The sequence below is a fragment of the Loxodonta africana genome, chromosome 2 (assembly GCF_030014295.1).
Source record: "Loxodonta africana isolate mLoxAfr1 chromosome 2, mLoxAfr1.hap2, whole genome shotgun sequence".
Classification (NCBI taxonomy): Eukaryota; Metazoa; Chordata; class Mammalia; order Proboscidea; family Elephantidae; genus Loxodonta; species Loxodonta africana.
This window is the reverse complement of record NC_087343.1, coordinates 84,963,124-84,976,250: the sequence shown is the minus strand read 5'-3', so window position 1 is coordinate 84,976,250 and position 13,127 is coordinate 84,963,124. Positions and strand designations below refer to the sequence as shown.

At 41.2% G+C, this 13,127-nt stretch overlaps 1 protein-coding gene across 1 annotated transcript in view; it reads left to right on the top strand.

Moving 5' to 3' along the window:
- SERINC5 (serine incorporator 5) overlaps positions 1 to 10,865 on the top strand; it is a 116,712-nt gene extending 105,847 nt beyond the window's left edge. The window contains exons 10-12 of the mRNA XM_010588243.3: positions 1,939 to 1,978; positions 2,663 to 2,807; positions 6,713 to 10,865. Of these exons, the coding sequence (XP_010586545.1) occupies positions 1,939 to 1,978; positions 2,663 to 2,807; positions 6,713 to 6,860 (333 nt within the window). The 3' untranslated portion in view covers positions 6,861 to 10,865. The remainder of the gene's footprint in view (positions 1 to 1,938; positions 1,979 to 2,662; positions 2,808 to 6,712) is intronic.
- Positions 10,866 to 13,127: the final 2,262 nt, after the last annotated feature.

Here is a 13,127-nt window from a genome sequence, read left to right as displayed (position 1 = left end):
GAAGCAGAGTTTGATGTGCAGGGTATATATTAGGGATCAGCACCCATATCTAAGGATGGAGGGAAAAGAAGCAGGATTGGGTAGAGGGTGATGTCAGAGTGCAGTGCGGGCTGAACAAAGCCTCCACCAACCTCATGAGGGGCTCTGGAGCATAGATGACCCATCAGAGCTGTCCCCCAGGTGGTCAGGATGGCTGGGCTTGGATGTGGGTTTCCGAGGAAAGGCTCGCTCTAGGACAAGGAGGCTCTCTTCAGCTGAGGCAAAGCCTGAAGAGCTGAGCCTGGAGGCTGGCTGCTGACAGCACGCTGAGTAGTGTGAGTGAGCAACAAGCCCTTCCTTAAAGGAGTTGTGGGGGGCACATCCTCATGTTCCTCATATTTCCTGCCACCAGTACCCAGAACAGTGCTGGGAAAAAGCAGATGCTCAATGAAAGCCCACTGAAGGAAAAAAATAACAGTTGAGGGCCTGGGATGCAGTTCAGATAGGTGAAAGTTTGGCATGTGGGTGAGGACCTTTGTAGTTGTTAGTTTCCATCAAGTCAGCCCCAGCTCATGGTACCCTCACGTACAACAGGATGAAATGCTGCCCAGTCGTGCACCATCTTCACAATTGTTAGTATGCTGGAGTCCATTGTTGTGGCCACTGTGTATTTGGAGTGCCTTCCAACCTGGGGGGCTTATCTTCCAGCACTAAGCCTAACATTATGTTGTGATCCATAGGGTTTTCATTGGCTAATTTTTACAAGTAATTCATCAGGCCTTTCTTCCTAGCCTTTTTTAATCTGGAATCTCCACTGAGACCTGTCCACCATGGGTGATCCTGCTGATATTTGAAGTACCAGTGGCATAGCTCCAGCTGTTGTCTAGGGTTTAATACCTTAGAAATTAATACAGAGATACTCAGGTCTGACACACATAAACTCGTTCAGTTTTTTGCAAGGTAGTCATGGCAGGGTATGCAAGTAAGACCTCACAACCACATTCATTTAGAACCAGAGAATCAGAATTTACAATTACAATGTTAGCTCAGTGGTTAGAGTCCAAATCTTTAGACTTCAGGTCTTGGGAGGAAGGTTTAACCATGGTTCGAACTCAGCGGAGGTTCCTTGTAGCCAGAGCCCAAGATCGGCAGCAGCAGGCAGAATCTGATATCTCTGCCCTCTCTCAGTGAGTGAGCAGAAATTTAGGGTTTAAACAGTAACACCTGCAAAAACCATAACCTATGTATCAAACTGGTCAGAGAAGGAAAATTCAAATATTTTCCACTAATAGAGAGCAATAGAAAAGTGGTTAGATTGCACCTTGTCAAAGGTTGAACACTTTCAAGACCCAGAAAAACAAGGCAGCCTTATTGAGTTCCAGCTCTCACAGGCTTCACTATATGTGAATTTGTCACCTTGGCTCCACATGACAAGGGCCAGTGTGGCATCAGAGACTAGTGTGTTATGTCTTTTCTCCAGGGTTGGAGGCCAGCTGGATGACACATCTTTTCCTCAGGGCTAGAGATCATGGGGTTTATTTAGAGATGAGCTCTATCATGTTTCCCTGTGTCACAGCATGCCGGGTCAAAGTAAATTTAAATGTTTTTGTTCTTGACATACTTCACATACTTCTATGTCTAAGTTCAAAAATATCGAACTTTCTAGTGATTTCCAGGTTTCTAATGACTTATAGCTAATGTTAGACATATTTCTTTTTCTAAGTTCTTATTATGAGTATTTAGACGTATGTATTTTGAAAGCATAATAGTGTCTTATAGCTTATGGGATTTGAGATCATTATAGAGACATACAGAACACCAGCATCATAGCAACATGCAAACCATCACAGTATGACAAACTGACAGACAGGCGGTGGAGGGGAGCTTTAGTGCTTTATTAATATGGAGGTAGAGGAGCTGAAAACAAGCCACCTGACTTTGTTGGTCTTGCCTTCACAGGTAACTCGGTGTTGTTTTTGCTTTGGTCCCGACGGAGAGGGTAAATAGAGAACTTCTGTGCATCTATCTTGTACAACCTAGACCTAGACCTCTGCTCTGTAGCCATTTGGGATTTAGACACAGAGAACTTGAATGATAAGCGGGAAAAAATTTATTCCAATGCTGGTTTACTGTTTATATGCTTTTACATTCTTCTACAAGGGTTGCTGGGGTTTTGTTTGTTTGTGTTGACATTCTGGCAGGGGAAAATCAGTCCATATTTTGGCTCATGTTCGAGTTAAATTATACAGTGAGATTTAGGGAAGCTGTAAATACAATTTTTTAAGGAATGATTTGGATAATACCAAGAGGTCTTGATACCTAATTTTTTTAACTATTTCCTTCCTTCCACTTACTTTTCTTCTTGGACTGGAGGACACCAGAGCTTGGGAAATTTCAGCCTACTCTTTAAGTTTCTAATAAGTCTCGTGTTTTTTAGCGCTGTCTTTGCTCTGTTAAAATAAATGTGGTGTTAGGTTACTTGTCCTGTTTAGGAAGGTACTGGTGTGGGGTGGGGGTCTTGTGTTTATGGCAAAGACAAAAGTTTCTGAGGATACAAATAATTTTCGAACATCTTTTCTACTCAACACCCCCTGGGATTGAAATTAGTGAGCATGGTTTTGCTGAAATAGCAAGTGTACGTATGTACACACATGAAACTTATGCTTCCCTCTGTGACCCACAGATGCTGAAGAGCAGCGGAATATGAAAGAAGGACCACGGGTTATTTATGATGAGAAGAGAGACACCGTCTATAACTACTCCTATTTCCACTTCATGTTCTTTTTGGCATCCCTCTATGTGATGATGACCGTTACCAACTGGTTCAAGTATGTGGCCCGTTTCCTTAGATATTTTAGAAGGCGCAGTCTTAAAAAAAAAAAATCCAGTTATTTCCCCAATCCATTGAGGTTCAAGGACTGAAGAGGTCTGTGGTAGACATTGAATTAAGATTTCTGGAACCATCTACCAGAACCAATGAGGAGGAGTGCTTTACTCATTTTGGGGGAGAGAACTGCTAGTATTTTATAATACCAGTCTTACTGCTTAGTAATAATGAAACTTACAGAGATCTGGATAATATTTTAAGGATTTTTCCTTGATCTTTACCCTTCCTCTCTTCCCAGCTACCACCATTTATATATTCTTACCTGACCACCGTAATTCCCCTTTTCTTTGTGGTAGTTCCCTATAGCTTCTTCTTATTCCTCTGTCCCCTCCAACCCAAATTGATCTTTTCACTTCAGCCATAATAATAATTTCACAAAACACGGGGGAAGTATATATATATATATATATATATATATATATCTCCAGGTAAGTACTGTTCTTAAAGGTACTGAGACACAGATGAAATCTCCTAGAGTTTAAACTAAACTCTTCAGCACCATATCAGACAATGTTCTGCTGCTATCCATAAGGTTTTCACTGGCCATTTTTTTTCAAAAGTAGATTGCCAGGTAGTAGATTGTTGATACCAAATGGGCCTTGGCTGGAAGCAGAGAATACCAGAAGGATGTTTAACTGTGCTTTACTGACTGCGCAAAAGCATTCAACTGTTTGGATCATAACACATTATGGATAACATTGTGAAAAATGGGAATTCTGGAACACTTAATTGTGCCCATGAGGAACCTGCATGTAGACCAAGAGGCAGTTGTTCTAACAGAATAAGGGGATACGGTACTTAGTACATGGTTTAGGAAAAGGTATGTGTCAAGATTGTATCCTTTCACCATACCTACTCAATCTATATGCTGAGCAAATAATCAGAAACTGGACTATATGAAAAAAAAAAAAATGAGGCATCATGATTGGGGGAAGACTCCTTAACAACCTACAGTATGCAGATGATACAACCTTGCTTGCTGAAAGTAAGAAGACTTGAAGCACTTACTGATGAAGATCAAAGACCACAGCCTTCAGTGTGGATTATACCTCAACATAAAGAAAATAAAAATCCTCACAACTGGACTAATAAGCAACATGATAAACGGAGAACATATTGAAGTTGTAAAGGATTTCATTTTACTTGGATCCACTGTTAACACCCATGGAAGCGGCAATCAAGAAATTAAATGATGTATTGCATTGGACAAATCTGCTGCAAAAGACCTCTTCAAAGTATTCAAAGGCAAAGATGTCACTTTGAGTACAAGGTGCACCTGATCCAAGCCATGGTATTTTCGGTTGCCTTGTATGCATGCAAAAGCTGGACAGTGAATAAGGAAGACCAAAGAAGAATTAATGCCTTTGAAATGTGGTGGTGGCAAAGAGTATTGAATATACCATGGACTGCCAGAAAAACTGGAAACCCTGGTGGCATAGTGGTTAAGTGCAGTGACTGTTAACCAAAAGGCCAGCAGTACGAATCCACCAGGCATTCCTTGGAAACTCTATAGAGCAGTTCTACTTTGTCCTATAACGGTCGCTATGAGTTGGAATTGACTCGATGGCAGTGGGTTTGGTTCTTGGTTTTGACCAGGAGAACCAACAAATCTGTCTTAGAAGAAATACAGCCAGAGTACTCCTTATAAGCAAGAATGGCAAGACTTTGTCTTACATACTTTGGACATGTTATCAGGAGGGACCAATCCCTGGAAAGGGCTTCACGCTTGGTAAAGTAGAGGGTCAGCAAAAAAGAGGAAAACCCTCAATAAGATGGTCTGACACAGAGGCTGCAACAATAAGCTCAAACATAGCCCATTGTGAGGATAGCATGGGACGGGGCAGTGTTTCCTTCTATTGTACATAAGGTCCCTGTGAATCAGAACTGATTAGATGGGACCTAACAACAACAGCAACAAACTAAACTCTCCCATCCTGCTGCATGCACAACCTTTCCAGAAACAGTTCTGATTTCCTGACAGTCCATTGGCATGCTTTTTAACCCTGGAAATTGGTGAGACATACTGTAACTTTAACAAAATAGAAGGCAAACTCTATTATGGGCAGTCTTGAAGTACATAGTCATAGTAATGGAGGAAAAACTTCGTGATGGAACATTTCTTAGAATTCCTAAGCAGTCATCTGCTTTAAGAAAGAGGAAATACTATTTTTATTCTGCATCACAAAAGTATGAAACGTGGTGTTTTTTGAAAAAAATATGGAAAGTAATTAAGTGACACTTCCCTCTCACTTCTCCCTAACCAGAGATAACCGCTGCTAACAATATGGTGCATGTCCTTCTATTCCTTTTCTATGCATTTACAAGCATGTATAATTTTTAAAAACATTAAATGTGAATGTGTATATTTTCCCCCTTGAGGTGGTGTTATTTTTTTAACTTGCCAACACATGAAAGACGTGATTGCCTGTGTCACTATATAGAGATTCAGGAGTCCCTGAGTGGTAGAAATGGTTAAGCACTTGGCTGCTAACTGAAAAGAGGTTTGAGTCTATCCAGAGACACCTCAGAAGAAAGACCTGGCCATCTACTTCTGAAAAATCAGCCTTTGGAAACACTATGGGGCACGGTCTTACCCTGACACGCATTGAGTCACATGAACTGGAATTTACTCAACAGCAACTAGTTTCATAGAGATTCATTTATTTTGTAAGGTTCAGTCTCTGATTATTCATTGATTCAACAAATATTTGAGTGGCTACTATATGCCCCACTGTTCTAGGTAGTAGGACCTATGTTGTAGTGGGAGAGACAGATTGTGATCAAAATCAAATACAGTGAGTCAGATGGTAATGAGTATTGGGAGAAAAATAAAATGGGGACGGGGAATGAGGAGAGCCTGGTGGGGCTCAGGATGGTGGGGTGGCAGTTTCAAACAGTGGTCAGGGAAGACTCACTGAGAAGATGTCTCCCGAGCCTCCTCCTGAAGGAAGAGAGGGGGGAGGTTTGTTGCTTTCATGCTTCCAAGTGATGCTGACTTGCTTAGGGAATTACTGGAAAATTGGGCTCGGGAAGCTGAAGAAAGGATGGAGGGTGCTATAATCAAAAAATAAGTAACAGGTGTGGACGAGGATGTGGAAAAATCAGACACCTCACACACTGCTGGTGGAAATGTAAAGCGGTGCAGCCACTTTGGAAACCCGTCTGGCAGTTCCTCAAATGATTGAACATAAAGCTACAATATGATCCAGCAATTCTCTCCTAGCATTATACCCAAGAGAAATGAAAACATATATCCACACAGACCTTGTACATGAATGTTCACAGCAGCATCGTTCATAATAGCCAAAAAGTGAAAACAATTCAGATGTCTATCAAATGTTGAATGGATAAACAATGTCACATGTCCATACAGTGGAGTATTATCTGGCAATAAAAAGAAATGAAGTACTGTTACATGCTACAGCATGCACGAATCTGGAAAACAGTATGCTAAGTGAAAGAAGCCAGTCACAAAGGACCACATAGTATGTGATTCCATTTGTATGAAACATCCAGAATACACAAATTCATAGAAATAGGAAGTAAGTTAGTGGTTTAGGAGGCAGTGGGGATGATGGCTAAAGGGGGTGTAGGATTTCTTTTTGGGGTGAAGAAATATTCTAAAGTTCATTATAGTGATGGTTATACAAGTCTATGAACATAATAAAAGCTACTGAATTGTACACTTTAAATGGCTGAATTCTGTGGATGTGAATTATATCTCAATAAAGCTATTAAAAGAAAGGATGGAGAGAGTGGGAAGCAGGGAGACACTTGGTGGGTAAGGCCTCCCTACCCACTGCTGTCTTCCTGCTCTGACCACATCTGGATCTCTTGTTTCCCCAGCTATGAAAGTGCCAACATTGAAACGTTCTTCAGCGGGAGCTGGTCCATCTTCTGGGTCAAGATGGTGTCCTGTTGGATGTGTGTGCTGCTGTACCTGTGGAGGCTGGTCGCTCCCCTCTGCTGTCCCTCTCGACAGTTCTCCGTGTGAGGATCTGAGCAAACCCTGGGTTCAGCACACGTGCAGGCTAGAGTGATGTCCTTTGACCAAGTGTCCCACGTGTTTACACAGTGACTGATGCCCTCTGAAAAGCTGACAACTCCTGGCTAGCTTGAGTGGGTCTGAAAAAACTTTCAGCAAAAAATCTCCTAATTAGCTTTTTAATTATGAAATTGGAAAAGAAACTACCAGTTTCTCCTAAAGGACTTTTCAACCAGACTGATCATGGGTGATATATTTTGCCCCCAGATACTGGAATAGTGGTTACGTTGATACTTCCCTTGTGTATGTTTGTACCACAACAGAGTTGGGGGCACAACATCTTTTCACAGGGATAATAGCCTATGTTGTGTGGCCTGTTGTTTTTCATTCTTAGAATAGAAATCATACCAAAACCTTGAGCCTCCTGTCCCTGACAGAATGCAGGCCTCTCTCAAGCTCCTCTGCCTCTGGAGCCCATGGCCTCTGAGGACCGGCCTCAGACTGCAGACCTCCTTGCTCACAGCTCCCTGGTATTCTTGGGGTCAAGGAGGCAGCACCTGCTTTAAAATTCCATCTACCCTTAGTGCAGTTTCCTCATGGCCTCCCAATGATGCCCTTTGAAATTGTGATAGTGGAAAAGACTTCATTTTTGCCCTGTCCCTTCCCAGAGGTACCCTGTCTTTTCTGGGCTCAGCATCTTCATTATAATGTGAAAAAGCACAATTTGCCATCACCCCCGGGTGAAATCCCCCTCTCCCCATACTAACACTGCTTGATCCAAGTTACTGCAATAATTATGACTCTGATTTGTGTTGTCTTTCACACAGTTCCAGAACAATACTCATGTTGTTTTCTTTGGAAGGCCATAATCCTTCATTGTTAGTGCTGTTAGTAATACGCTTAAGGACCTTAATGAAAAGTCGCTTCTTGACTGAAGCCTGTTGCACCCCTCTTTCAGTTGTTAAGGTCAGTCCCTGAGTTTCCTCTCCACCTTGAGATCTTTGAAATTGTAAAAGCAAAGGGCTTTTGTATTCCAGATCTGAAATGTGACCACACTGTTAACATCCATTTTGGTTTCCTAGGAGTAAAATTCCTGAGGCAAGGATCCCAGGCAGCAGCACCTCAAACAGGGATGACCAGTTAAGGCCTACTGTACAAGTAGTGGAAGTGACCAACTATATTTAGAAGAAGTAGTGGGGGAGGGGTGGGTGTGGGTATTTGATTAAGCTATGGACAACATTCACAGAAATTTCCAAAATACATACTCATGAAGTAATGTTCATAGCAGATTTGACTGCCCGAGAAGATGTCCATTTTCAGTGTCAATGTTCTCAGTCAGGGAAGAGGTGTACTCAGTGGGAAGCCCTTTGAATATACCTGTGGAGACATAGTAGGGACTCTCTCGTTAGTATTTCATGTAGGGATGGAAAGAATGCTTTTGGTCAGGTTCCCTGGAAAAGAGAGTCTGAGAATAAGAAGACTCAGCCTGGACCTTCTTTCTGTGCTACTTTTGAGTTGGGCAGAACTGAGTCCCAGTGAAGCTCGGCTCCAGTGTGCCAAAATGCTGACATGGGAAATTCTTCAAATTCTTCATTTGCCCTCCTTTGCCCTACTCCCAAGAAGAAAAAAGAAGGTGTGGTGTGGTGCAGAGACAAATAAAATGAATGGATTCCTTTAGGATCTTGCCTTACATTCAGTGTTTTTTTAGTTTTTGAAGGCACTCAATCTGTGTGAGAGAGAGTCTTGTTTTGTAAACTTTTTAAAATTTCCTTATTTGGGGCAGGAGGTCTTTGTGCTCAGCCTCTCAAAGATCCATCTGGAGTCACAAGATGAATGGCCTCCTGCTACCCTCAGAAACCCTAAGTAAGCCAGGGGGGAGGAGGAGCCCTGTGGGCACAGGCACAGGGAGCGCAGCCTGGGTGGTTTGTGTAGCAGGCGCTGTGGAGGGCCTGTGCAGTGATTGGAGCAATAACATGGGGTGGGGAGCTCCGGGTAAGCTCTGGCTCTGAGCAAGCTTAGGAAGCACCATGAGAAGATGCAGATCAAGAGCCAGGGTAGTACCAGTGACTAGTTTCATTATGTTTTCCTCCTGCTGAGGTCTAGTAGAGTCCTTGGTTTGCCCTTTCAGCTGGGCCTGGCAACAAGCTGGTTTGCCTTTAGAACCAGCACTGGTACCAGTTCAAGGTTAGGTGACAATGTCATGTATTCCTTGCCTGGCCCTTGTTGGCTTCCCTTCCCCCTAGCAGAAAAGCTCAGGAAAACAAATGAAAAGACATTACCAGTAGCAGGACTTTCGAAACTTCCTTCATCAGCCAGTCCAGCGAACCCACCTTTTCCAGCTCCTTAAGGCTTTTTTAAGGCTTGGTTTGTGGCACAGAGTTCCCCTTTGAAGGTTGGTCTGATGGAATGGAAGAACAGTCACTGTGATTTTTATCTTCAACTAAAAACGTTAGGAAGTTTATCTGGCTGATCTAAAGAGAGATGGATGTGCTCTGAGGACCGAGGGCATATAAATACACCAATAAGAAGTTGACTTTAAGGATTACTAATTGTAATAACAATACTCAGGTGAGGAGTCAACATTGATGGGTTTAAGGAACCCTGTATTTTTATGCTGTTGTGATTTAAGAAACTGGAAAAATTGTGCCAACTGTTTTGATTTCCGATAATAGTGCTAATTTGATTAACTCACTGACAACTTTTTAAAAAGATAGACCTTTGTTTCTTACAACTTTTTGTATATGATTTAAAAAGCGCATTCCTAGAAGCTGCTGGTCAGACTTCTTTAGCTGTGAATGCCAAAGAAGAATTTTTAAAAAGCTGTATGTGTGTGTTTCCTCCCTGCCATTTGTCTGACTTGGAGAAGATTGTAATACTCTTCTTTTTTTCCCTCTCGTGTTCCTAGTAAAACACTATATTGTGGGGGGAGGGGTATTTACGGGGATGTTGTTGTACTAGACCTGCTACCTGACTGAAGACCGGAGACTATTTCTCACATAAGCCTTGGGAAAAACCGTACTTTGTTCTTATTGGATTGACCATTTTTTTTAGTAATACTGGCTAGTTAGTTGGTTTTGTTCTTGACCTCACAGTTTCTTGGGAAATGGTTGGAGAGAATTGCTTGCCAGAGGTATTTGGAGTTCTTTTGTAGGGTAGATTGTGTGGATGTGGGTTTTTTGGAGGGTGGAGTTACTGGGGATTTGGGGTTCTGGTTCCCATAAGGAATGGCTAACAGGAGAGCTCCCACACCACATTTTTTATTTCTAGTTCCTCAGAGAATCCTTCATTATGAATGACCTCAGTGTAGTGTTAATCCCCCCACCCACCTAGTATTGTCAGCCTTTGCCTTTTTAAGATTATGTACTTATTTAATTTTTTCTAGACGTTTACCACCATTGGTGCTTCCTGATACCCTTCAAAGGGAATCCTAGAGCCTGTGTTTCAGTTTCCTGGGCTTTTTTTCCCTCCTTTTACTGCCTTTCTAAATAGTACCTTATTTTGGTGTACACTTGTGTCATATCTTTTGGAAATGAAAGAGGGCTTAACCTAGACCTAAGAAGGGTTTAACCTTGTGTTAAGACCCTGCACACTGGGCCCTCTGTAATCGGACAGTGCTTTAGCCACTTGGCTAGTAGAGTTCTCTGTGGGTTAGTCTCCTTAACTTGCTAATAGAACTAACTTCTGATGGCTTTGTTCTTAAGACCGCCATGTTTTCTGCCATCGTCAATATATTTGTAAAGCCATCCAACATTTAGTTTAGTTTTGTATTTCAGGCAGAGATGGACTCTGTAATGTTGGACCTTCTATTTCACAGTAGTGGAGAGCTGTTTACACAGACCTTTAGAACAAATGCTACCCATTCTAAAGATCTTTCAGTAAATCAAATTTGCAGGAGCAGTGTTTTTGAAAGGGGAAAATATTTGGCTTTTACCAAAGAGGTATTTGTCTTTTTTTTTTTTTTCTCCACTATAAAAAAGCAAAATCCTTTAAGAAAAAAACTAAGATGGAGAATAACTGATAAAGAATGAGTATGTCCAGATCTCCTCCTATAGAAATTTAATCATTTATGTGAATAAGGTGATGAAAGACCTCTTTATGGTAATCCTTTGGAGTAAAGGGTCCTGGGAAATACTCTCAGGTAAAGAAAGTTTGCAACAAATGTATAATATATGTCTTAAGAGGTATATATAAGAAATTTAAGAGAATTGTTTTGTTTTTCTTTATTAAAGATTTACATTTTTTGCTTTTTTAACTTTGCAAAAAGAATCTACAAAAGTTTTATAGTCTTATAACTTAGGTGATAAGTTTTGCAGATTTTTTTAAACTTTTCTGAAACCAATTAGCTGTAGCCGAATTATGTGGTTATGTTTTGTTTATATTAGAATTTGAAAATGTAGTATGTGTAGCAAGTCTACTACTGTTTGAAATTTATAATGGTCTCTGAGGTGGTTAGGATTTTGATAACTTTTCATAGTTATTTTTCACCCTTGGCCACAAAGCCAACTATGGATTTATATTTGTTTTTAGAATGCTAATTTTTCTATAAAGTGTCTGAAGCTGACCAGTCTTTTCTTATGTAGAAAATGCAAAAATTGTTAACTCTGTACTTGAATAAAATTGAAAACCATGTTGTCTTTTATCCCTTCTGTTCAAATCCATTGCCATCGAGTGGATTCCAACTCATAGCGACCTTATAGGAGAGAGTAGAACTTCCCTATAGGGTTTCTAAGGAGTGGCTGGTGGATTTGAATTGCCAACCTTTTGGTTAGCAGCCAAGCTTGTAACAATTCTGCCACCAGGGCTCCACATCCCTTCTGTTAAAAAATCCACCCACCCACTCTCTTCTGTTAGATCTAGGTAATTATTTTCTCAAGATGTTGCCTTCAGATGTTATTCAGGCCTCTTAAGTATTATAAAGTTGGTTCTGACTCTTAAGAATGAAAATACAAACACAAAAACCCAAGCTTTTGGTCTTCCTCCTTGAAAACGTCTGGAATGCTTCCTTTTTTCCTCTCTGCTTTTTTTACTCTCCTTAGTCATCCAAGTTGCAAAACTAGAGAAGCACCAAGTTTTACACTGGAAAATTAACCCTTGTTGGAATGCAGCCACTCTATGGAGTTTAACCTTTGCCTTCCCCAGGAAACTATACCTGAATATCTTTTGGGTGCTTTGTCTGTGTTTTGAAAGAGGGTAGGTTTCAGTTATTTTGATTCTGCAAGTGTTTAAGGACACCTGGGTATTTTCTAGGAAGTACTGCTTTGGGTTGTTAAGTGCCTTCTAGTTGGTTCCAAATCACAGTGGCTCTGTGTACAACAGAACAAAACACTGCCTGGTCCTGTACCATCCTCACAATTGTTGCTATGTTTGAGCCCATTGTTGCAGCCACTATGTCAATCCATCTCTTTGAGGGTCTTCCTCTTTTTCGCTGACCCTCTACACTGCTTTGGCCAAATTAAAGTAGCACATCCTTCTGGTCCAAAGGAAGCCTCTTTGGTTTTGGTCCCATTGCCCAAGTTAGATACAAATGATTATTGTGAAGTTAAAGAAATGCCCCTCAGCAAGTTGAGTGCAACAAATATCAGCATGGTCTAACTCTGACTAAGCAGTGAGCCAACAGCAATGAACAAAGTGGCCAGGTAAAATCCCATCAAGAGATGGCTAGACTGACCTAATGCAGGTGTTACAGATTGAATTGTATCCCCCCCAAAAAATGTGTGTCAAGTTGGCTAGTCCATGATTCCTAGTATTGTGTGATTGTCCACCGTCTTGTCATCTGATGTGATTTTCCTATGTGTCATAAATCCTACCTTTATGATATTAATGAGGGTGGGATTAGCAGTAGTTATGTTAATGAAGTAGGACTCAATCTACAAGATTAGATTGTGTTTTAATCACTCTCTTTTGAGATCTAAAAGAAGTGAGCAGAGAGACATGAGAATCTCAGACCACCAAGAAAGTGGCTACGGGAGCAGAGCGCATCCTTTGGACCTGGGGTTCCTGCACTGAGAAGTTCCTAGACAAGGGGAAGATTGATGACAACAGCTTTCCCCCAGAACCGACAGAAAGAGAAAGCCTTACCCTAGAGCTGGCACCCTGAATTTGGACTTCTAGCCTCCTAAACTCTGAGAGAAAACATCTGTTTATTAAAACCATCCACTTGTGGTATTTCTGTTATAGTAGCACTAGATATCTAAGACAGAATTTGGCACTGAGAGCGGAGTGTTGTTATAACAAATACCTAAATTGCAGAAGCAGTTTTGAAACTCTGAATGGGTA